Raw genomic sequence first — 27,973 nt, 5'->3', positions numbered from 1 at the left:
GTTATTAGTTGAATTAATTTATAATATCTGCTGTTATTCTTGTGCATCCTCTTCTTTAGGTGATTAGAGTTGTCAGCTCAAAGCACCTCAAACAATGTCCTCCATGAAAATTCATTGGATTGAACACAAGCAACAAAAATGTCCCTACCCAATAATTAATATCAAACTATTAAGAAAGTTTTCATTCCATAGAGAGCCTCGATCAGACTTCAAATTCATGATAATGTTACAGATTACAACAAATAAATAAACGCAACAGCTATCATAACATGACAGCTTACAATAGTTCCTCGTGTTTTGTTATTTAAAATTCAAGGAAAAAAAACAAAAATTGTATTTTCATTATTCTTTCATCCAAAATTTGGTGTGCGTGCCGATTATGAATGCAAATAATGATCGGCGATAGAGAAAATCAACAACTACCTAATTTATGCCACTGCTGACCGTTTGACCTCATAATCATCGAGGTTAAGTGCTTCCAACAACTTCGGCCATGATTCTGGTATCCCTCCAGGTAGATCAAACTCCATCAGTTTGCCTTGCGCTTTATAAAAACCCTCTACGGGTTGACTCTGCACAACAACAAAAAAACATTAAAAAAAAAAAAAAAAAACAGAATAAAAAAAATCAACTTCATGGTTTCAATAAAAAAAAGGCAAATGTCACACTATGCCTGGCAAACGGGTCAAATTGGGTCAGTTTGGGTAACGGGTCAAAATGGTTTTGGGTTGAAATGGATCATAGGTCAAACGGGTCAATTTTTTAAACGGGTCAAAAAGGGTCAGGTTGGGTCGGTTTGGGTAACGGGTCACAGGTCAGTTGGGTCAAATGGGTTACATCGCTTTTTTACATTTATTACATTATTTTAGTTATTATTATTTATTATATATACATAAGAACTATTAATATACATGATAAATGATATAACCATGAATGCTTTTATAAATTTTTGACGGATGAAACTTTTTGTGCTCGACCCATTTGACCCATTCACAAAACCCATTAGACCCATTTCTATTTATTGATCTTTGAGTATTGATACCCATTGGACCCGTTTCTTAATTTTTTGTATAGGACTCAATAGGTTGGAGAGAAACTCAATTGGATCTTTTGTTTAGTTTTGATTTACATTGTTAGGCTTAATTTTTCTCAAGACCCAATTGACCTGAAAGCTTGACCCATTTGACCCGAATTTGAGTGTATGGGTCACAATTGCCAGGTCTAGTCACACATTTACCTATAAAAGACTTAATTCAGGTCGTATTTTATCTCCTACTGGATTAAGTCTATTAAAAAACAAATAATAAAAGGTGGCTTATGACAAATTAAAGAGGTCCAAAGTTGCCCCCGAGTGCATTTTTAGTGTGCAAAACCTCTCAAACCAATTTGTTAACAAAATTAGGTTAGTAACAGGTATTTTACAAAAGAACATTCGTAACTAGACAGCATTGGACAAATAAGTGTAACCCAGCCAGACATAAAGGGCAAACATTCAGACATGGAGCTAGGAATATGCAATATTTGTCAACTAAAACCAAAAGTGTATCAATGAAGTTTTTAAATTTCCAATGTGTCAGTGCAAAATCAATGTAATTAGACATGTACATAAAATCATAATTAGAACAATAATATACTTCCTGTTTAAAAAAGATTTATGATGTCATAAACATTAAAATCCAAAACTTAAGACTTTTGACCCATTTGACTCGTTTTCCAGACAAATAATCCATATGACTAAAAATAATGAGTAATTTGAATGTCTGTAACTTCTAAAGAGTTGTGAGTAAAAAAAAAGACCTTTTCATGGTACACACGAAGCCGCTCTTTGACAACTTTTTCGGTGTCATCAGCACGCGTAACAAGCTTGGAAGCACAATGTGCGGGTGGAAGAAGTGGGGCCATGCTCATTCCAGGTCTCCCGTTCTCAGCCTTTGCATTAATCGATGCAATATTAAAACCTTTCCCACATTCACTACATATCCTTCGGCCAAGACATTTTTCAACCAATACATCTTCCCTCAATTTGAGATTCACGACCAAATCAATTTCTGTTACTTCATCTAGTATCTCCTGATTATGTTAATTACACACAAAAATTAAATATCAAAACCCATGACAACAAATATAATTATATGATAAGGTATTAGGTAAAAAAAAAAATGAGCTAATCTTGTTTGATATAGTTAGATATGATATACTTACAGCTTGTCTTATAGTTCGAGGAAACCCGTCAAGAATAAAGCCCGATTCTCCTTTTGATTCTCCAGCTTCAAGTCTTTTTGATAGTAAGTTGAATATAATTTCATCAGAAACCAACTTCCCTTGATTCACTATCTCAGCAAGCTGCAAAACATACAAAGAGGAATAAATTGCTAGCGAAGAATAATTGTCATTTATTCATTACAAGTTCAGTTACAAAAAACTTATCTCCCTTTTAAGCTCAAAAAATAAGGATAGTACTAAAAATTATATGTCTAAATTCCCACTTTCATACCACTCGAGGTTCAATAAGAAATAGTGTGCTCATAAATTTCATTCGAAATGTTACTGAGTAGTAAGTTCCTAAGCACAAAGCAGCTAGCTTGGTGAGCTAAGCAACCTTACTATTGGGACAATAGTAAAAACTAGCAAAGGTTCAGATCACACACAAGATACTTCATACATCAACAAACTTGTTGTATGGTGTTGTACAATGTGCAGCTTATGTCGTACCTTTAAACCTACAAACTTACTTCAATAATGTACAGTACAAACTATAGATCATCAACCACATATAGTATCAGCATTCCAATTTAGTCTTCCATGATTATTTAAAATTATTCGTTCTCACTTTTCACAAACATTTGTTAAGAAAAGTGACACCGAATTATAGCAAACCGCTAGTAATACTCGAAATAATGACAATAAATGAACACCAAGATTTAACGTGGAAAACCCCAATAGGGTAAAAACCACGGGCAAGGAAAGAAACGTTTCACTAATATGAATAATAGGAATTACACTTCTCTCTAATTACAAGGATAAGTACTAATCTTTATATCTCTTGTAATTAGGAGACTAAACACTCAAACTCTCTATTAACTCTTTTAGTACATAAGATTGAAGAAGTATTTTGGGATGGTTTTAGTGAAGCTCCTGATCCCCCTATTTATAGTAAAACAAAAGGGGTTGGTGAAGTGGGAAAACACAGAAAAACTTGCACACATTGTAGGCGCCTGCAATCTACATATTCAACACCTACCCACTAATATATTTCAACATCTACCAACTCTTACTTTATTATTTCAACAATCTCCCACTTGAAGATTTGATTGAAGCTCAATCAATCTTCACACGATAATCCTTCCTTGCCAATGATGTTGCTTACGTCTCTGCTAGGTCGCATGAGGAACGACACCAAATAAACTTGTCACGGTTGATTGACTTTGTTAGAAAATCAGCCACATTATTATCAGTATGAATTTTCTGCACATCCACGGTTCCTTCTTCCACTTTCTCACGAACGAAGTGATACTGAACTCGTATATGCTTTGTCTTTGAATGAAATGCCGGATTCCTTGCAAGATGCAAGGCACTCTGGTTGTCACAAAATAGAGTGATATTCTCTTGTTTGTGCCCGAGTTCCTCCAACAACATCTTCAACCATACTGCCTCTTTAGTAGCTTGAGTAGCTGCTACATATTCTGCTTCTGTTGTTGACGTCGCCACAACTGACTACAGTTTTGAAACCCAGCTTACGATTCCACCACGAAGTGTGAAAACATATGCAGTTGTAGATTTACTTTTATCGATATCACCTGCATAATCTGAATCAACATACCCTTTGACTATAAATTTCGGTTCCCCATAACATAATGCAACATCTAAGGTTCCCTTGATGTATTTAAGGATCCTCTTTACCGCATTTCAATGCTCTTTACCAGGATTCGCCATGTACCGACTAACTACTCCCACTGCATGTGCAATGTCTGGTCTTGTACATATCATTGCGAACATTAAACTTCCCACTGCTGATGCATACGGTACTCGAGACATCTCCTTCATCTCGTCTTCACTGCTAGGACACATAACGGAGGATAACTTGAGATTAGTAGGAAGTGGGGTTGAGACTGGCTTACTATCTTGCATATTGAAACGCTCCAAGATTTTCTTCAAATAATTCTTTTAAGAAAGCCAAATCTTCCTATTATCTCTGTCTCGGTGAATTTGCATCCCTAGAATCTTGTTTGCGGTATCCAAGTCTTTCATTTCAAACTCCCTAGCCAATTGAGCCTTCAGCTTATTAATACGATCTTTGTTGGGGCCTGCAACCAACATGTCGTCTACATATAACAGCAAAATGACAAAATCATTGTCCCCAAACCTCTTGAAATATGCACAAGGGTCTGCATAAAGTCTGTTATATTCAAGGCTCATTATGAAAGAATCAAATCTCTTGTACCAACATCTCGGCGCCTGTTTGAGACCATACAGAGATTTCTTTAACCTGCAAACCAAGTTCTTTTTTTCTTGTAGTTCAAAACCTTCTGGTTGAAGCATATAAATTTCTTCTTCAAGATTTCCATGAAGAAATGCAGTTTTCACATCTAGCTGCTCTAGATGCAAATTAAATGTAGCACATATCGCTAGAACTACTCGAATTGTTGTAAGTCGAACCACAGGAGAAAATATTTCATTAAAGTCTTTACCTTCTTTCTGAGCATATCCTTTAACCACCAGTCTTACACGATACCGCTCCACTTGATCATCGCCATTTCGCTTGATCTTATACACCCATTTATTTCCAATAGGTTTTCTACCTTTCAGCAATGGCACAAGTTCCCATGTTTTATTTTTATGAAGAGCTTCAATTTCTTCCTGCATAGCCGTCATCCACTGAGATGCATCTGAATGATTCAGTGCCTCGCGAAGAGTTGTTGGCTCTCCTTCCTCTGTTAGAAGACAATATGCAACATTGCTTTCCATAATATAATCCGAGTGCCACCCTGGACGTTTCCGTTCCCGATTAGAAATACGAGTCGCTGGAGTTTCATCAACGACTACTTGATTTTCATCGTGCTCTGGTACTGCTTCAGAAGAATCTTTATGAAATTCATTTCTAACCTGTATAGGTATAGTTTCTTTTGAAGTGCTAACATCTTCAAGATCTTTGTCTTCTGTAAAGACATCTCTGCTGATGACTACTTTGTGGGCAGTGGGGTCCCACAAGCGATACCCCTTAACTCCATCAGCATACCCCAAGAACAAACACTTTCTGGACTTCGGATCCAACTTTGTCGTTTCTTGAGAATTGTACATTGCGTACACAGGACTTCCAAATATATGAAGGTCAGAATAATTAACTGGTTTTCCAGTCCACATTTCCATCGACGATTTCAACTCAATTGCAGTTGATGGTGACCGATTTATCACGTAACAGGCAGTACTTACTGCTTCTGCCCAGAATGATTTTCCCAAGCTTGCAGTTGCCAACATTGCCCTTGTTCTATCTAATAAGGTTCAGTTCATCCGCTCTGCCACTCCGTTTTGTTGAGGAGTGTATGCCGTCGTGAACTGCCTTTTGATACCTTCTTGTTTGCAGAACTTATCAAATTCATCACCAGTGTATTCTCCTCCATTATCAGTCCTTAAACACTTGATCTTTTTACCAGATTCAAGTTCAACCCGCGCTTTGTAAACTTTGAAAACTTCAAACACATCCGCCTTTCTCTTGATTGGGTACACCCAACATCTCCTAGTGTAATCATCAATAAATGATACAAAATACTTTGCTCCTCCTAGGGATTGAACTGGTGCTTGCCACACATCAAAGTGAACCAATTCTAGAATCAATTTACTTCTAGAATTTGATGTGTTAAACTTCAGGCGATGCTGCTTGCTGATTACACAATGCTCACAGAAAGGTAGCGATACCTTTGTAAGACCAGGAATAAGATTTCTTTCAACAAGAATCTTCATACCTTGTTCAGACATGTGTCCAAGCTTTTGATGCCATGTCATAGCAACTTTATCACTTGAACTATTCGAAGCAACAGATGCTTCTGATTCCTGTACCGTCTCGCCTTTCAGAATGTATAAATTAGCAGCCACCTTTTCTCCTTTCATAAGTACAACCGCGCCTTTTTTGATTATCATGATCTTCTCATGTATCACCATCTTACAACCAAGATCATCCAATTGTCCTAAAGACAATAAGTTCTTCTTCAAACCCTCCACGTGTCGCACACCTTGAATAGTACGAACTGTACCATCATGCATCTTCAAAACGATATCTCCAATTCCAATGATCTTTAGTTCATGATCATTGCAACTGTATACAGATCCTCTTGAGATACGTTCATATTGTTTGAACCATTCTCTTCTAGGGGTCATGTGAAAAGTAGCTCCCGAGTCAAATAACCAGACATCAACAAATGTCTTTCTGCCTTCATTTGCTACCACTGCCTCACTAACCAAAGCAGTCTCATCATCTGAAGTGCTTGCAATATTTCCTTGAGGATTTGAGTTATTTAAACTTCAACAATCCTTCTTCAGGTGACCTTTCTTGCCACAATTGTAGCATGTATAGGTCTTCTTCTTTTTAGACTTCGGTTTACCATGATTGTGACTCCCACTTGGGCCACGTTCCGTTGATCTCCCTCCTGACACCACCAAGGCCTCCACTTGTCGTGAACCGGCCTGTTTGTCCTCCTTGTTATTGTGCCGATTTTCTTCTTCTAGAATAGCAGCCGCAACTTCATCATAGACTAGATACTCCGAGAGAACATTATTGGTTAAGTTAATAATGAGTTGATCATACGAATCAGGTAGACTCTGAAGTAAAAGTTCAGCACGTTCTTTTAGCTCTATATTGCAACTTAATGAAGCGAGTTGAGAAAATAGAGTATTCAAAGAATTAATGTGCTCATTAACTGAAGTAGATTCATTCATGCGTAGCGCATAAAGTTTCCTCTTAAGGAATATCTTGTTGTGGAGTGATTTGGTCTCGTACAATTTTACGAGGTGATCCCAAATCTCTTTCGCCGTCTTCTTTTCTTCAATGCTAGACAAAACGCCATCTGCTAGTGCCAGATGAAGATTTGCGATAGCCTGACCGTCCATCTCTTCCCATTTTTCATCAGTGACTTCGGCTGAACGTCCACTGATGGCCGCCAAACACTTATCCTTTCTTAGGATAGCTTTCATCTTTAGTTTCCATAACGAGAAGTTACTCCCGTTGAACTTTTCAATTTCGAATTTCGTAGACATTGCTATAATCACAATCTTCTTTTCGACAATACTATTTTTCTAAGAAATAGTACCCGGGAACTTTTATCGAGTGAAATTAATCTTACTTATTTTCTGATGTGGACGATCCACTCCCGTGGCAACCACAGAGCATACGATAAGTAGATTAATACACACTAGATATTAGAACCTTAGCTCTTGATACCACTTGTTAAGAAAAGTGACACCGAATTATAGCAAACCGCTAGTAATACTCGAAATAATGACAATAAAGGAACACCAAGATTTAACGTGGAAAACCCCAATAGGGTAAAAACCACAGGCAAGGAAAGAAACGTTTCACTAATATGAATAATAGGAATTACACTTCTCTCTAATTATAAGGATAAGTACTAATCTTTATATCTCTTGTAATTAGGAGACTAAACCCTCAAACTCTCTATTAACTCTTTTAGTACATAAGATTGAAGAAGTATTTTGGGATGGTTTTAGTGAAGCTCCTGATCCCCCTATTTATAGTAAAATAAAAGGGGTTGGTGAAGTGGGAAAACACAGAAAAACTTGCACACATTGTAGGCGCCTGCAATCTACATATTCAACACCTACCCACTAATATATTTCAACATCTACCAACTCTTACTTTATTATTTCAACAACATTCATATGAATATTTTTTATATTTTATTATATACATACACACACATACACTAGCAAGGTTAAATGTAAACTGAAACGATAAACGACAATATTACAGGAAAACGAAAATCTAAATAGTATAAATACGAAATCAATTAATGATATAATTTTATTGATATTATATTTAATTAATTTAATAAATGAATTATACCTGACGAGAAAGAGGACCAGAAGAAGATAACTCTTCACGAACGAGATCACCGGTGGCGATATGAGGGACGCCTAAAAGAGTAGAAAGACGACTAGCGTAAGTACCTTTTCCGACGCCGGGAACACCGAGGAAGACCCACTGGAAGTTTCTAGAACCTTTTGGATATGATAAATTAGGTCGTTGTTGATGAGATTCAATTTCTGAAACTATGGCTGTGTTTGAGGTGGTGGTGGAGAGTGAGCGTAAGATAGAGATGGAGGAATTAGAGGGTTTGATGAGGCGGATGAGGGCCGCCATTTCGACGGCGGAATTGCAGAGAGATTATGATGATGATGATTGAATTGGGGGAGAAAATGAGATGGAGATACCCAAATTGAGAGGGGTATTTTGGGTTATCGTTAATTCGTTATGGTACCATCGCATACGGCATATGCCTTTGGGGCAACTTTTATGTTTTTTTACTTAATAAAAAAGTAAATTAAATTGAAATATATCAAACGATCTAAGACCACTTATAACATTTGTGTGGTCTATTGCAACGTAGCGTATTGGCTGAATGGCTGCATTTTTGACCCACCAAGCCTTCACCACGTCTGTAGCGCGGTGTGTTGGAGGGTTTGAAAATCGACATGCTAGCCAACGACACAAAGAGGGAGACAAACGTGTTTGACTCGTGGCGACGACTCACGAGTGATCACCAATAAAAACCAAGGGCGAACCTATGAAGGGGCAGGGTGGGGCGCCCGCGCCAAGTGGATTTGCAATTTTTAGTCAAATTTTTTCGGTTTTTTGATTTTGTCCCCGGTGGAATTTTTTTTCTCCAAACCTTTCATATTTTGTCCCAAAAACTCCATATTTTGTCTCAAAACCTTCGTATTTTGTCCAAAAACCTCCAAATTTTGCGTAAAAAACTCTACATTTTGCCCCAATACCTCCATATTTTGCCAAAAAAAATCACTGCGTTTTTAAAAAAAAAATCGCCCCCGGTGAATTAAATTCCTGGCTCCGCCACTGATAAAAACTGACCATCACACTTGAAGTTGTTGCTTCATTTGATATGTGGATATGACACGCTTTTTTTGGTATTGGAGGTTCTAACAATTACATCAATGTTTTAAACTGTTCGCTACTGTTTGATTCTATTGCAGGTTCCAACAATTACATCAATATTTATCCAAATTGGATTACGCTTATTCATCCCAAACTGACGAATCATGTGCAAGGTTTAAACAGTTTCAAGAAAGTCCACGAAAGGATGTCGAGCGCACCTTCAATGTTCTTCAAGGAAGATTCAATATCTTACGTCTCGCTGGACGTTCATGCAAACCAAACAATGTCCAGAATCTTATATACTTGTATAATATTACACAATATGATCCAAGAGGGTAACAGTTTCGCTATAAGTTCGCTCGACTAAAACTTCTTGCCATACCAGAAAATTAGTCTATCTTTGTTAGGAATCAAAATAGCGATCGTGCAACTCGTGATATGGAAATACGCGACAGAGATGTGCATAATCAACTATGTGAATACGTAACCGAGCATATCTGACATCTTGCTCTAAATTTCTGCCACACTAATAACTAGCTTTTTACTTATTGTATTTCTTCAATTTTAGTACTTTTTCTAACTAATGTATTTTTGGACCTTTTAATTAATATAACTGTATTTAATTTTAGTTAAGTGTTATACTTCTCTGTTCCAATATAATTGTCTCGGTTGACTTTTCAAAGTCTTTCATGTTTGTCATAACCCGACCTTAACCATAAGGACGAATACAATAACATATGATTTCATCGCGAGGTATTGACCTCTATATGCGATATTTTTCAAAAACTGCATTCGTTTTTACAATACAAACCATAGCTTTTATTACAAATACAAGGTTTAAACAACTTAATAATGATTATCGTTTAGCGATAATCTTAGACTTACAAACTTTACATGTGATAATAACAATACGACCTCCAACATATTTTACATTACAAATCCTCCGATATGCAGTTTTATTTTTGACACAAATATGCATACTCAAGATCTTGCTTAAATTCAACATGTTGCAGCGGAAGCTTTTAGTTATCACCTGAGAATAAACATGCTTAAAACGTCAACATAAAGTTGGTGAGATATAGGTTTAATGCCGGCAGCATTATAAATATAGACCACAAGATTTCATATATAAACGTTTTAATAAAAATATTCTAAGTTGTTGAGCACTTGATAACCATACTTAACATTTAATCAACGTCGCATATTCCCTTTATTATGAAATCTTACTACACCGTACCAAGTGTAGTCACCGAAACGAAGTACTGTGCAACCGTTGAATACTGGTCGTCCAGTCCGGTTGGGGTTGTCAGGCCCGATAGATCTATCAACAGGATTCGCGTTTACAATACCTCATGTAAATAATAGTTACCAAGCTACAGGGAAGTATGCCAGTGGTACAACTCAACGTAGAATATATATTTTTAATCACTTGTGTCCATAACGTAAATCATAAAATGCATGTATTGAAATGTCCCGTTCTTATTGATTAAAAACGTTCCATATTAATTGATTTCGTTGCGAGGTTTTGACCTCTATATGAGACGTTTTTCAAAGACTGCATTCATTTTAAAACAAACCATAACCTTTATTTCATCAATAAAGGTTTAAAAAAACCTTTGCGTAGATTATCAAATAATGATAATCTAAACTATCTTGTTTACACACGATCATTACATAATGGTTTACAATACAAATATGTTACAATAAAATAAGTTTCTTGAATGCAGTTTTTACACAATATCATACAAGCATGGACTCCAAATCTCGTCCTTATTTAAGTATGCAATAGCGGAAGCTCTTAATAATCACCTGAGAATAAACATGCTTAAAACGTCAACAAAAATGTTGGTGAGTTATAGGTTTAACCTATATATATCAAATCATAATAATAGACCACAAGATTTCATATTTCAATACACATCCCATACATAGAGATAAAAATCATTCATATGGTGAACACCTGGTAACCGACATTAACAAGATGCATATATAAGAATATCCCCATCATTCCGGGACACCCTTCGGATATGATATAAATTTCGAAGTACTAAAGCATCCGGTACTTTGGATGGGGTTTGTTAGGCCCAATAGATATATCTTTAGGATTCGCGTCAATTAGGGTGTCTGTTCCCTAATTCTTAGATTACCAGACTTAATAAAAAGGGGCATATTCGATTTCGATAATTCAACCATAGAATGTAGTTTCACGTACTTGTGTCTATTTTGTAAATCATTTATAAAACCTGCATGTATTCTCATCCCAAAAATATTAGATTTTAAAAGTGGGACTATAACTCACTTTCACAGATTTTTACTTCGTCGGGAAGTAAGACTTGGCCACTGGTTGATTCACGAACCTATAACAATATATACATATATATCAAAGTATGTTCAAAATATATTTACAACACTTTTAATATATTTTGATGTTTTAAGTTTATTAAGTCAGCTGTCCTCGTTAGTAACCTACAACTAGTTGTCCACAGTTAGATGTACAGAAATAAATCGATAAATATTATCTTGAATCAATCCACGACCCAGTGTATACGTATCTCTGTATTGATCACAACTCAAACTATATATATTTTGGAATCAACCTCAACCCTGTATAGCTAACTCCAACATTCACATATAGAGTGTCTATGGTTGTTCCGAAATATATATAGATGTGTCGACATGATAGGTCGAAACATTGTATACGTGTCTATGGTATCTCAAGATTACATAATATACAATACAAGTTGATTAAGTTATGGTTGGAATAGATTTGTTACCAATTTTCACGTAGCTAAAATGAGAAAAATTATCCAATCTTGTTTTACCCATAACTTCTTCATTTTAAATCCGTTTTGAGTGAATCAAATTGCTATGGCTTCATATTGAACTCTATTTTATGAATCTAAATAGAAAAAGTATAGGTTTATAGTCGGAAAAATAAGTTACAAGTCGTTTTTGTAAAGGTAGTCATTTCAGTCGAAAGAACGACGTCTAGATGACCATTTTAGAAAACATACTTCCACTTTGAGTTTAACCATAATATTTGGATATAGTTTCATGTTCATAATAAAAATTATTTTCTCAGAATAACAACTTTTAAATCAAAGCTTATCATAGTTTTTAATTAACTAACCCAAAACAGCCCGCGGTGTTACTACGACGGCGTAAATCCGGTTTTACGGTGTTTTTCGTGTTTTCAGGTTTTAAATCATTAAGTTAGCATATCATATAGATATAGAACATGTGTTTAGTTAATTTTAAAAGTCAAGTTAGAAGGATTAACTTTTGTTTGCGAACAAGTTTAGAATTAACTAAACTATGTTCTAGTGATTACAAGTTTAAACCTTCGAATAAGATAGCTTTATATATATGAATCGAATGATGTTATGAACATCATTACTACCTTAAGTTCCTTGGATAAACCTACTGGAAAAGAGAAAAATGGATCTAGCTTCAACGGATCCTTGGATGGCTCGAAGTTCTTGAAGCAGAATCATGACACGAAAACAAGTTCAAGTAAGATCATCACTTGAAATAAGATTGTTATAGTTATAGAAATTGAACCAAAGTTTGAATATGATTATTACCTTGTATTAGAATGATAACCTACTGTAAGAAACAAAGATTTCTTGAGGTTGGATGATCACCTTACAAGATTGGAAGTGAGCTAGCAAACTTGAAAGTATTCTTGATTTTATGTAACTAGAACTTGTAGAATTTATGAAGAACACTTAGAACTTGAAGATAGAACTTGAGAGAGATCAATTAGATGAAGAAAATTGAAGAATGAAAGTGTTTGTAGGTGTTTTTGGTCGTTGGTGTATGGATTAGATATAAAGGATATGTAATTTTGTTTTCATGTAAATAAGTCATGAATGATTACTCATATTTTTGTAATTTTATGAGATATTTCTAGCTAGTTGCCAAATGATGGTTCCCACATGTGTTAGGTGACTCACATGGGCTGCTAAGAGCTGATCATTGGAGTGTATATACCAATAGTACATACATCTAAAAGCTGTGTATTGTACGAGTACGAATACGGGTGCATACGAGTAGAATTGTTGATGAAACTGAACGAGGATGTAATTGTAGCATTTTTGTTAAGTAGAAGTATTTTGATAAGTGTATTGAAGTCTTTCAAAAGTGTATAAATACATATTAAAACACTACATGTATATACTTTTTAACTGAGTCGTTAAGTCATCGTTAGTCGTTACATGTAAGTGTTGTTTTGAAACCTTTAGGTTAACGATCTTGTTAAATGTTGTTAACCCAATGTTTATAATATCAAATGAGATTTTAAATTATTATATTATCATGATATTATCATGTATGAATATCTCTTAATATGATATATATACATTAAATGTTTTTACAACGATAATCGTTACATATATGTCTCGTTTAAAAATCTTTAAGTTAGTAGTCTTGTTTTTACATATGTAGTTCATTGTTAATATACTTAATGATATGTTTACTTATCATAGTATCATGTTAACTATATATATATATATATATATATATATATCCATATATATGTCATCATATAGTTTTTACAAGTTTTAACGTTCGTGAATCACCGGTCAACTTGGGTGGTCAATTGTCTATATAAAACATATTTCAATTAATCAAGTCTTAATAAGTTTGATTGCTTAACATGTTGGAAACATTTAATCATGTAAATATCAATCTCAATTAATATATATAAACATGGAAAAGTTCGGGTCACTACAGTACCTACCCGTTAAATAAATTTCGTCCCGAAATTTTAAGCAGTTGGAGGTGTTGACGTATCTTCCGGAAATAAATGCGGGTATTTCTTCTTCATCTGATCTTCACGCTCCCAGGTGAACTCGGGTCCTCTACGAGCATTCCATCGAACCTTAACAATTGGTATCTTGTTTTGCTTAAGTCTTTTAACCTCACGATCCATTATTTCGACGGGTTCTTCGATGAATTGGAGTTTTTCGTTGATTTGGATTTTATCTAACGAAATAGTGAGATCTTCTTTAGCAAAACATTTTTTCAAATTCGAGACGTGGAAAGTGTTATGTACAGCCGCGAGTTGTTGAGGTAACTCAAGTCGGTAAGCTACTGGTCCGACACGATCAATAATCTTGAATGGTCCAATATACCTTGGATTTAATTTCCCTCGTTTACCAAATCGAACAACGCCTTTCCAAGGTGCAACTTTAAGCATGACCATCTCTCGAATTTCAAATTCTATATCTTTTCTTTTAATGTCAGCGTAGCTCTTTTGTCGACTTTGGGCGGTTTTCAACCGTTGTTGAATTTGGATGATCTTCTCGGTAGTTTCTTGTATTATCTCCGGACCCGTAATCTGTCTATCCCCCACTTCACTCCAACAAATCGGAGACCTGCACTTTCTACCATAAAGTGCTTCAAACGGCGCCATCACAATGCTTGAATGGTAGCTGTTGTTGTAGGAAAATTCTGCTAACGGTAGATGTCGATCCTAACTGTTTCCGAAATCAATAACACATGCTCGTAGCATGTCTTCAAGTGTTTGTATCGTCCTTTCGCTCTGCCCATCAGTTTGTGGATGATAGGCAGTACTCATGTCTAGACGAGTTCCTAATGCTTGCTGTAATGTCTGCCAGAATCTTGAAATAAATCTGCCATCCCTATCAGAGATAATAGAGATTGGTATTCCATGTCTGGAGACGACTTCCTTCAAATACAGTCGTGCTAACTTCTCCATCTTGTCATCTTCTCTTATTGGCAGGAAGTGTGCTAATTTGGTGAGACGATCAACTATTACCCAAATAGTATCAAAACCACTTGCAGTCCTTGGCAATTTAGTGATGAAATCCATGGTAATGTTTTCCCATTTCCATTCTGGGATTTCGGGTTGTTGAAGTAGACCTGATGGTTTCTGATGCTCAGCTTTGACCTTAGAACACGTCAAACATTCTCCTACGTATTTAGCAACATCGGCTTTCATACCCGGCCACCAAAAATGTTTCTTGAGATCCTTGTACATCTTCCCCGTTCCAGGATGTATTGAGTATCTGGTTTTATGAGCTTCTCTAAGTACCATTTCTCTCATATCTCCAAATTTTGGTACCCAAATCCTTTCAGCCCTATACCGGGTTCCGTCTTCCCGAATATTAAGATGCTTCTCCGATCCTTTGGGTATTTCATCCTTTAAATTTCCCTCTTTTAAAACTCCTTGTTGCGCCTCCTTTATTTGAGTAGTAAGGTTATTATGAATCATTATATTCATAGATTTTACTCGAATGGGTTCTCTGTCCTTCCTGCTCAAGGCATCGGCTACCACATTTGCCTTCCCCGGGTGGTAACGAATCTCAAAGTCGTAATCATTCAACAATTCAATCCACCTACGCTGCCTCATATTCAGTTGTTTCTGATTAAATATGTGTTGAAGACTTTTGTGGTCGGTATATATAATACTTTTGACCCCATATAAGTAGTGCCTCCAAGTCTTTAATGCAAAAACAACCGCGCCTAATTCCAAATCATGCGTCGTATAATTTTGTTCGTGAATCTTCAGTTGTCTAGACGCATAAGCAATCACCTTCGTTCGTTGCATTAATACACAACCGAGACCTTGCTTTGATGCGTCACAATAAATCACAAAATCATCATTCCCTTCAGGCAATGACAATATAGGTGCCGTAGTTAGCTTTTTCTTCAATAACTGAAACGCTTTCTCTTGTTCATCATTCCATTCAAATTTCTTCCCTTTATGCGTTAATGCAGTCAAGGGTTTTGCTATTCTGGAAAAGTCTTGGATGAACCTTCTGTAGTAACCAGCTAGTCCTAAAAACTGGCGTATGTGTTTCGGAGTTTTTGGGGTTTCCCACTTTTCAACAGTTTCTATCTTTGCCGGATCCACCTTAATACCTTCTTTGTTCACTATGTGACCGAGGAATTGAACTTCTTTCAACCAAAATGCACACTTTGAAAACTTAGCGTACAATTCTTCCTTCCTCAATACTTCTAACACCTTTCTCAAATGTTCACCGTGTTCTTGGTCATTCTTTGAGTAAATAAGTATGTCATCAATGAAAACAATGACAAACTTGTCAAGGTATGGTCCACACACTCGGTTCATAAGGTCCATGAACACAGCTGGTGCATTAGTTAAACCAAACGGCATGACCATAAACTCGTAATGACCGTAACGTGTTCTGAAAGCAGTCTTTGGAATATCATCTTCTTTCACCCGCATTTGATGATACCCGGAATGTAAGTCAATCTTTGAATAAACAGACGATCTTTGTAGTTGATCAAATAAGTCGTCGATTCTCGGTAGTGGGTAGCGGTTCTTGATGGTAAGTTTGTTCAACTCTCGGTAGTCGATACACAACCTGAATGTACCATCTTTCTTCTTGACAAACAAAACAGGAGCTCCCCACGGTGATGTGCTTGATCGAATGAAACCACGCTCTAAAAGTTCTTGTAATTGGCTTTGCAGTTCTTTCATCTCGCTGGGTGCGAGTCTGTAAGGAGCACGAGCTATTGGTGCAGCTCCTGGTACAAGATCTATTTGAAATTCAACGGATCGATGTGGGGGAAATCCCGGTAATTCTTTCAGAAATACATCGGGAAATTCTTTTGCAATGGGAACATCATTGATGCTCTTTTCTTCAGTTTGTACTTTCTCGACGTGTGCTAGAACAGCATAGCAACCTTTTCTTATTAGTTTTTGTGCCTTCAAATTACTAATAAGATGTAGCTTCGTGTTGCCCTTTTCTCCGTACACCATTAAGGGTTTTCCTTTTTCTCGTATAATGCGAATTGCATTTTTGTAACAGACGATCTCTGCTTTCACTTCTTTCAACCAGTCCATACCGATTATCACATCAAAACTCCCTAACTCTACTGGTATCAAATCAATCTTAAATGTTTCGCTAACCAGTTTAATTTCTCGATTCCGACATATATTATCTGCTGAAATTAATTTACCATTTGCTAATTCGAGTAAAAATTTACTATCCAAAGGTGTCAATGGACAACTTAATTTAGCACAAAAATCTCTACTCATATAGCTTCTATCCGCACCCGAATCAAATAAAACGTAAGCAGATTTATTGTCAATAAGAAACGTACCCGTAACAAGCTCCGGGTCTTCCTGTGCCTCTGCCGCATTAATATTGAAAACTCTTCCGCGGCCTTGTCCATTCGTGTTCTCCTGGTTCGGGCAATTTCTAATAATGTGTCCCGGTTTTCCACATTTATAACAAACTACATTGGCATAACTTGCTCCGACACTACTTGCTCCGCCATTACTCGTTTCGACACCATTTGTTCCTTTCGTTCTATTAACCCCTGGTCTGTAGACCTCACACTTCGCCGCGCTATGACCATTTCTTTTACACTTGTTGCAAAATTTGGTGCAGAACCCCGAGTGATACTTTTCACACCTTTGGCATAGCTGCTTCTGATTGTTGTTATTGTTGCGGTTATTATTGTTGTTGGGATGATTGTTGTAGTTGCTATTGTTGTTGTTGGGCCGTTTGTTGTAGTTGCGATTGATGTTGCGATTGTCGGGATAATTGTTGCGATTATTGTTGTAATTGCTATTGTTGTTGTATTGGTGATTCTTATCACCGTTTTCCTCTCACTTTCTTTTGACTTGCTTCACATTGACCTCTTCAGCAGTCTGTTCTTTAATTCTTTCTTCAATCTGGTTCACTAGTTTGTGAGCCATTCTACATGCCTGTTGTATAGAGGCGGGCTCGTGTGAACTTATATCTTCTTGGATTCTTTCCGGTAATCCTTTCACAAACGCGTCGATCTTCTCTTCCTCATCTTCGAATGCTCCCGGACACAATAGGCACAATTTTGTGAATCGTCTTTCGTACGTGGTAATATCAAATCCTTGGGTTCGTAACCCTCTAAGTTCTGTCTTGAGCTTATTGACCTCAGTTCTGGGACGGTACTTCTCGTTCATCAAGTGCTTGAATGCTGACCACGGTAGTGCGTACGCATCATCTTGTCCCACTTGCTCTAGATAGGTATTCCACCATGTTAACGCAGAACCTGTGAAGGTATGCGTAGCGTACTTCACTTTGTCCTCTTCAGTACACTTACTTATGGCAAACACCGATTCAACCTTCTCGGTCCACCGTTTCAATCCGATCGGTCCTTCGGTTCCATCAAATTCCAAAGGTTTGCAGGCAGTGAATTCTTTGTAGGTGCATCCTACACGATTTTCTGTACTGCTCGATCCAAGGTTATTGTTGGTATGTAGCGCAGCCTGTACTGCGGCTATGTTTGAAGCTAGAAAAGTACGGAATTCCGCTTCATTCATATTCACGGTGTGTCGAGTAGTCGGTGCCATTTCCTTCAAAATAGTCAAATGGAACAAGTTAATCATACAGAATATTAAGAGTAGTTAATAGTATTTCGTAGCATAATATGAACTCATTTATAAAAGCTTTTTCTTCATATTAGCGTTTTATAAGTTTAAATTCGGGTAGTACCTACCCGTTAAGTTCATACTTAGTAGCTAATATACAATTCAACTACTACAATTCTATATGAAAAACTAATTATAATAATATTTCGCGTTCAAGCTTTTACACAATATTTTACAAACTTACAATACCGCTTATTTTACATATAGCATGAAATATAGCACACAATAAATTTGATACAAGATGGTTGTGAAGATAATTCTAGCTAGTACACAAGTCATTCAGCAAAGGCAATAAAGACACATAATTCATACGTCCAGAAACAAGTCATGCATTCTGGTTTTACTAGGATTACTTCCCATCCTTGGTCTTGTGGAACATAACCGTTATGGCTGTTGATAAGACAGCGTGTTGTAACGTCGTCAAAGGGACGAGGGTTACGTAATGTCCAACAGTCCCGTAACAATCTAAAAACCTCATTTCTTACCCCAATTACCGACTCCGTCACTTGTGGGAACGTTTTGTTTAATTGTTGTAGCCCGATGTTCTTGTTCTCACTTTAGTGAGAAGCGAACATTACTAATCCGTAAGCATAACATGCTTCTTTATGTTGCATGTTAGCCACTTTTTCGAAATCACGAAGTCCAATATTCGGATATATTGAGTCAAAATAATTTCTTAACCCATTGCGTAAAATAGCATTTGGGTTCCCCGCAACATATGCGTCAAAGTAAACACATCGTAACTTATGGATTTCCCAATGTGATATCCCCCATCTTTCGAACGAAAGCCTTTTATAAACCAAGGCATTCTTGGAACGTTCTTCGAATGTCTTACAAACTGATCTCGCCTTAAATAGTTGTGCCGAAGAATGCTGACCGACTCTAGACAAGATTTCATCAATCATGTCTCCGGGTAGGTCTCTTAAAATATTGGGTTGTCTATCCATTTTGTGTTTTTATACTGTAAAATAGACAAGAGTTAGATTCATAAAAAAAAAATACTTATTAATACAAGCAATTTTTTTACATATATCATAAAGCATAAGCACACTATATTACATATATTACACCACACGAATACAACTATCTTATTCCGACTCGTTTGTTTCTTCTTCTTCGGTTTTGGTTCGTTTTGCCAAGTTTCTAGGGATATATGATGTTCCCCTAATACGAGCCGTCTGTGTCCACATTGGTTTAGAAAAACCTGGTGGTTTAGAGGTTCCCGGGTCATTGTTACAACTTAAGGACTTCGGGGGTTGACGATACATATAAAGTTCATCGGGGTTGGAATTAGATTTCTCTATTTTTATGCCCTTTCCCTTATTATTTTCTTTTGCATTTTTAAATTCAGTTGGGGTAATTTCTATAACATCATCGGAATTCTCGTCGGAATCCGATTCATCGGAGAATTGGTAATCCTCCCAATATTTTGCTTCCTTGGCGGAAACACCATTGACCATAATTAACCTTGGTCGGTTGGTTGAGGATTTTCTTTTACTTAACCGTTTTATTATTTCCCCCACCGGTTCTATTTCTTCATCCGGTTCCGATTCTTCTTCCGGTTCCGATTCTTCTTCCGGTTCCGACTCTTCTTCCGGTTCCTCTTCGGGAACTTGTGAATCAGTCCACGAATCATTCCAATTTACATTTGACTCTTCATTATTATTAGGTGAGTCAATGGGACTTGTTCTAGAGGTAGACATCTATCACATAATATCAAACACGTTAAGAGATTAATATATCACATAATATTCATATGTTAAAAATATATAGTTTCCAACAAAAATGTTAAGCAATCATTTTTAAAGAAAACACGGTCGAAGTCCAGACTCACTAATGCATCCTAACAAACTCGATAAGACACACTAATGCAAATTTTCTGGTTCTCTAAGACCAACGCTCTGATACCAACTGAAATGTCCCGTTCTTATTGATTAAAAACGTTCCATATTAATTGATTTCGTTGCGAGGTTTTGACCTCTATATGAGACGTTTTTCAAAGACTGCATTCATTTTAAAACAAACTATAACCTTTATTTCATCAATAAAGGTTTAAAAAAACCTTTGCGTAGATTATCAAATAATGATAATCTAAACTATCCTCTTTACACACGACCATTACATAATGGTTTACAATACAAATATGTTACAATAAAATAAGTTTCTTGAATGCAGTTTTTACACAATATCATACAAGCATGGACTCCAAATCTCGTCCTTATTTAAGTATGCAATAGCGGAAGCTCTTAATAATCACCTGAGAATAAACATGCTTAAAACGTCAACAAAAATGTTGGTGAGTTATAGGTTTAACCTATATATATCAAATCATAATAATAGACCACAAGATTTCATATTTCAATACACATCCCATACATAGAGATAAAAATCATTCATATGGTGAACACCTGGTAACCGACATTAACAAGATGCATATATAAGAATATCCCCATCATTCCGGGACACCCTTCAGATATGATATAAATTTCGAAGTACTAAAGCATCCGGTACTTTGGATGGGGTTTGTTAGGCCCAATAGATATATCTTTAGGATTCGCGTCAATTAGGGTGTCTGTTCCCTAATTCTTAGATTACCAGACTTAATAAAAAGGGGCATATTCGATTTCGATAATTCAACCATAGAATGTAGTTTCACGTACTTGTGTCTATTTTGTAAATCATTTATAAAACCTGCATGTATTCTCATCCCAAAAATATTAGATTTTAAAAGTGGGACTATAACTCACTTTCACAGATTTTTACTTCGTCGGGAAGTAAGACTTGGCCACTGGTTGATTCACGAACCTATAACAATATATACATATATATCAAAGTATGTTCAAAATATATTTACAACACTTTTAATATATTTTGATGTTTTAAGTTTATTAAGTCAGCTGTCCTCGTTAGTAACCTACAACTAGTTGTCCACAGTTAGATGTACAGAAATAAATCGATAAATATTATCTTGAATCAATCCACGACCCAGTGTATACGTATCTCATTATTGATCACAACTCAAACTATATATATTTTGGAATCAACCTCAACCCTGTATAGCTAACTCCAACATTCACATATAGAGTGTCTATGGTTGTTCCGAAATATATATAGATGTGTCGACATGATAGGTCGAAACATTGTATACGTGTCTATGGTATCTCAAGATTACATAATATACAATACAAGTTGATTAAGTTATGGTTGGAATAGATTTGTTACCAATTTTCACGTAGCTAAAATGAGAAAAATTATCCAATCTTGTTTTACCCATAACTTCTTCATTTTAAATCCGTTTTGAGTGAATCAAATTGCTATGGCTTCATATTGAACTCTATTTTATGAATCTAAATATAAAAAGTATAGGTTTATAGTCGGAAAAATAAGTTACAAGTCGTTTTTGTAAAGGTAGTCATTTCAGTCGAAAGAACGACGTCTAGATGACCATTTTAGAAAACATACTTCCACTTTGAGTTTAACCATAATATTTGGATATAGTTTCATGTTCATAATAAAAATCATTTTCTCAGAATAACAACTTTTAAATCAAAGCTTATCATAGTTTTTAATTAACTAACCCAAAACAGCCCGCGGTGTTACTACGACGGCGTAAATCCGGTTTTACGGTGTTTTTCGTGTTTTTAGGTTTTAAATCATTAAGTTAGCATATCATATAGATATAGAACATGTGTTTAGTTAATTTTAAAAGTCAATTTAGAAGGATTAACTTTTGTTTGCGAACAAGTTTAGAATTAACTAAACTATGTTCTAGTGATTACAAGTTTAAACCTTCGAATAAGATAGCTTTATATATATGAATCGAATGATGTTATGAACATCATTACTACCTTAAGTTCCTTGGATAAACCTACTGGAAAAGAGAAAAATGGATATAGCTTCAACGGATCCTTGGATGGCTCGAAGTTCTTGAAGCAGAATCATGACACGAAAACAAGTTCAAGTAAGATCATCACTTGAAATAAGATTGTTATAGTTATAGAAATTGAACCAAAGTTTGAATATGATTATTACCTTGTATTAGAATGATAACCTACTGTAAGAAACAAAGATTTCTTGAGGTTGGATGATCACCTTACAAGATTGGAAGTGAGCTAGCAAACTTGAAAGTATTCTTGATTTTATGTAACTAGAACTTGTAGAATTTATGAAGAACACTTAGAACTTGAAGATAGAACTTGAGAGAGATCAATTAGATGAAGAAAATTGAAGAATGAAAGTGTTTGTAGGTGTTTTTGGTCGTTGGTGTATGGATTAGATATAAAGGATATGTAATTTTGTTTTCATGTAAATAAGTCATGAATGATTACTCATATTTTTGTAATTTTATGAGATATTTCTTGCTAGTTGCCAAATGATGGTTCCTACATGTGTTAGGTGACTCACATGGGCTGCTAAGAGCTGATCATTGGAGTGTATATACCAATAGTACATACATCTAAAAGCTGTGTATTGTACGAGTACGAATACGGGTGCATACGAGTAGAATTGTTGATGAAACTGAACGAGGATGTAATTGTAGCATTTTTGTTAAGTAGAAGTATTTTGATAAGTGTATTGAAGTCTTTCAAAAGTGTATAAATACATATTAAAACACTACATGTATATACTTTTTAACTGAGTCGTTAAGTCATCGTTAGTCGTTACATGTAAGTGTTGTTTTGAAACCTTTAGGTTAACGATCTTGTTAAATGTTGTTAACCCAATGTTTATAATATCAAATGAGATTATAAATTATTATATTATCATGATATTATCATGTATGAATATCTCTTAATATGATATATATACATTAAATGTTTTTACAACGATAATCGTTACATATATGTCTCGTTTAAAAATCTTTAAGTTAGTAGTCTTGTTTTTACATATGTAGTTCATTGTTAATATACTTAATGATATGTTTAATTATCATAGTATCATGTTAACTATATATATATATATATCCATATATATGTCATCATATAGTTTTTACAAGTTTTAACGTTCGTGAATCACCGGTCAACTTGGGTGGTCAATTGTCTATATAAAACATATTTCAATTAATCAAGTCTTAATAAGTTTGATTGCTTAACATGTTGGAAACATTTAATCATGTAAATATCAATCTCAATTAATATATATAAATATGGAAAAGTTCGGGTCACTACATGTATTCTCATCCCGAAATATTTAGAGTTTAAAAGTGGGACTATATACTCACTTTTGCCTTGAAGGTAATAAACACGACTTGGTCTCCGATTGATATCACAAACCTAACCATATATATAATATATCAACATATTTTCTTTTCAAGTAATCGTTACATATATATATATATATATATATATATATATATATATATATATATATATATATATATATATATATATATATATATATACTTTTAATATTTTCTTAGTCCGTAGTTAGCAGTCCGATGTTAGTGGTCCACAATTAGTTGCTTAAATAAAATAAATAAAGACCCCATCGTATTCGTATTGATCAGAATTAATCTCGACCCATGGTACCATGTTGTCAAGTGACGTGTTGCGTACATAAAGTACCGTGTTGTCAAATGAGGTGTTGCGTACAATCATGAGGTCTTATGATTAATCTTCTCGTGTTGTTTACGGGTGGTCCTGAAATATATAAAATCAAATCATAAGTAAATATATATTAAATATTATGTTAATTAGCCAAGATATGATTAATCCGATTTTTTCATGATATGATATATTACAGGTCTTGAAGTGTTTTTAAAAATCAAATTAGAAGGATCTATTTAGTTTGCGTACAAGTTTGAAATCACTCAAACTATGTTCTTGTTGTTAAAATTTTACAACACAAAATAAGATAGCTATATAAATATGAATCGAATAAGGTTATGAATAAGGTTACTACCCCAAGTTACTTAGACAAAGCTACTGGAAAAGGTAAGAAAAATCTTGGAATCAAAAGAGTGGTGGAGTGGGATTGAAAGATTGGAAGTAATCTCCTTGAAATCGGATGACTATATTGATACGTTCTTGAGTAGGTAAATGAAGAGAGATTAGGGAGTGAATTAACTTGAAAGAAAATTGGAAATGAAATTGTATGTGTGTGTGTGTGCAAAATAGCATGATTATGGGATGGATATATAGGAGATTTAGTTTGTTTTCTTGCACAAAAGTCACACATGAGGTTAAATGGCTGGTTCCCACATTTAACATCATGTCTAGTGGCTGATCATTGAAGTTTATTGTTGGTATATACCAATAGTAAATACGTATAGAAGCTGGGTATGATACGGTTACATATACCCTAGATATACTTGTAGAAATTTTGAGGAATCGGAACAAGAATTCAAATATGGACGGGTTTATAACTGTAAAAGAGGCTCAAAAACTGGGCTTTTATTTTTGGGTCAAACTGGGCTAAAATAAAATTTTAAGACAGGGGCTCTACCCCTTGGACCCCGCCAGGGGTTGCCACCCCTTGGACCCCGCTTATCGGGGGCGCTGCCCCCGAACCCCCGTCATAATCAAGATAAGTTCAAACAAGTGTGCACTCCACACTTCCCCAAACTTGTTCGATATTTATCAAGATTATTTTGGTTACAAATTAATCCCATTACACTTAAATCATATTGGTGACATAGATCACCAACACATTATAGATTGTAAGTATATATGTCAAAGAACGTTACATATAGTTATCGTTTTGAAAACTTAAGTTTGTGGTCTCAAAGTATACTTATGACTCATTATTGTTAATTCACAATGAAATGTTAAACCATCCTTAAATCATGTTAAATATGTATAGATATGTACATATACATAATCGTATAATTATCGTGTGTTATATAGTTCGTGATATCATCGGTCAAATTGGACGGTCAAACGTTGTGTGAAACTCTTTTCAAAAACATAAGTCTCAACAGTTTGGATTGCTTATCATGTTAGTAAGGTTTATTTTATGTAAATATTAATCTCATAAGTATAAAATGATCGGAAAAATCCGGGTCGTTACAATGTTCAAATTTGACTTTAAATATTTTTATTTGTAGTATATAATTTTTATTTCTGAACAACGGAAATTTTATTAATATAAACTAGCAAGGAACTAGAAAAATTACAAGGGACTTTGAAGCCATAAGTTTCAATGTGGAACTAAATTGCTTATGTTTTAAGCCAATTAAAAGATTATACTTTAATCGAATTAAACAAACCAACCCCATTGACTGTTGTGTCGTTGAAGACAACACATTTTCGATATCGCCAAATAACCGGTAGGATGCGCCACATCTGAATCCCTCGACTTGATTTTGATGTTGTCACTTTGTAAGGATGATCTACGAAGAAATCCATCAGATGCACCGCATCAATATTAGATGTGCCACATCTGATATGTGCAAAAAAATTGAGTCTAAGGGGTTTACACGTTCAACGGTATGGCCTACCACCCTGTTGGTGGTTGGTGGTGGTCGTCGAAGATTATTTGGATACGGTCATAATCATCTGGTGGCTGTTGTGGGCTGTTATCCTGTTGGTGGTGGTCATCAGAGGTTTCGTTGTCTTTATTCTTTGGCGGCTTGTGGTGATCCTTCACCCAGTTGTTGAAGGCTACTGGAGACGGTTGGAGGACGATGAGTGGGTGGTAGAGGACCACGGAGTTGGTGGTGAGTTTAGGGTTTGGGACGGGTTATGAAGTTCTGTTGCGGTGGATGCGTTTTGCGCGTCTTTTTCTTATTGGGGACGCCCATAGATTTGAACCATGCGACGATCTCCCTGTTGAAATTTGGTTTCAAATATGGGGATGTGATAGTGCTCCAAATGAACATATATTTAGTAACAATATCCTCCCAATATGTAAATTATTTAGTTGTAATTGTCCTATTGTAAGTTGTAATCGTTTATATTAAATAAGTGCGAAGACAAAAGGCGAAAACGACAATTTGAAGACGCAAATGACCAAAAAGCTCAAATGTACAAGATACAATCCTAGTGGTTCAATTTATTAATAAGAAACGTCTAAAAATGACAAGAGTACAAGTTGCGGAACGCAAAGTACAAGATATTAAATTATACGAAAGGACGTTCGGAAATCCGGAACCGGGACCTGAGCCAACTATCAACGCCCGATGCAACGGACTAAAAATTATGAGTCAACTATGTACAAGAATATAATATAATATTTAAATAATTATATAAATTATTTATATATTAAATATATTTAAATAAAACGTCGACAAGCAAATGGCCAAAATTTTGTGAGCTGGATTTCGGACCTCCGCATTCGCGGAGCTGTGAAGGCTTAAACCTCCACGATCGCAGAGCACACCAGGATCAAAATTTCCTATAAATTCAACGAGCTTCTGCCGAGTTTTAAACATAAAAAATAAATAATACTCCTCTGTAATAATATATATATATATATATATATATATATATATATATATATATATATATATATATATATATATATATATAGTATAGTTTTATATTAGATTAGTTTTGGGTTATGTAAAGGTTATTTTACGGGTTTTAAAGTCGGAGCTCTGTCCGTGTAACACTACGCGATAAATAATCAATGTAAGCTATGTTCTCCTTTTTAAATTAATGTTTTGTACTTAAGTTATTATTATGCTTATTTAAGACGAAGTAATCATGATGTTGGGCTAAAATACTAAAATTGGGTAATTGGACTTTGTACCATAATTGGGGTTTAGACAAAAGAACGACACTTGTGGAAATTAGACTATGGGCTATTAATGGGCTTTATATTTGTTTAACTAAATGATAGTTTGTTAATTTAATATGAAGATTTACAATTGGACGTACCTATAAATAACTACATACACTCGATCGGACACGGTGGGGGGATATTTATATGTACGAATCATCGTTCATTTAACTGGACACGGGAATGAATTAATAGTCACTAGAATTATTAAAACAGGGGTGAAATTATATACAAGGACACTTGGTGTAATTGTTAACAAAGTATTAAAACCTTGGGTTACACGCAGTCGATATCCTAGTGTAATTATTAAACAAAGTATTAAGACCTTGTTACAGTTTAAGTCCTCAATTAGTTGGAATATTTGACTTCGGGTATAAGGATAATTTGACGAGGACACTCGCATTTTATATTTATGACTGATGGACTGTTATGGACAAAAACCAGACGGACATATTAAATAATCCAGGACAAAAGACAATTAACCCATGGGAATAAACTAAAATCAACACGTCAAACATCATGATTACGGAAGTTTAAATAAGCATAATTCTTTTATTTCATATTTAATTGCACTTTTAATTATCGCATTTTTATTTACTATCATTTTATTTATTGCACTTTTAATTATCGCACTTAAATTATCGTCATTTATATTTTTCATTAGGTTTTAATTGTGACTTAAAATATAAAATGGACAAACCGGTCATTAAACGGTAAAC

The 27,973-nt window shown here is 35.2% G+C and overlaps 1 protein-coding gene across 1 annotated transcript; it reads right to left on the bottom strand.

Annotated features, from left to right (window-relative positions):
- Positions 1 to 161: 161 nt before the first annotated feature.
- LOC139865787 (adenylate kinase-like) lies at positions 162 to 8,505 on the bottom strand. Its single transcript, XM_071853890.1, has 4 exons — positions 8,075 to 8,505; positions 2,203 to 2,343; positions 1,798 to 2,070; positions 162 to 572 (listed from the first exon to the last, which is right to left on the bottom strand). The coding sequence occupies exons 1-4, from the start codon at positions 8,369 to 8,371 to the stop codon at positions 429 to 431; spliced, it is 855 nt and encodes a 284-aa protein (XP_071709991.1). The 5' UTR covers positions 8,372 to 8,505; the 3' UTR covers positions 162 to 428.
- Between the last annotated feature and the right edge of the window lie 19,468 nt (positions 8,506 to 27,973).

Source organism: Rutidosis leptorrhynchoides, chromosome 1, assembly GCF_046630445.1.
Source record: "Rutidosis leptorrhynchoides isolate AG116_Rl617_1_P2 chromosome 1, CSIRO_AGI_Rlap_v1, whole genome shotgun sequence".
Taxonomy (NCBI): domain Eukaryota; kingdom Viridiplantae; phylum Streptophyta; class Magnoliopsida; order Asterales; family Asteraceae; genus Rutidosis; species Rutidosis leptorrhynchoides.
This window is presented reverse-complemented; position numbering and strand designations above follow the sequence as displayed.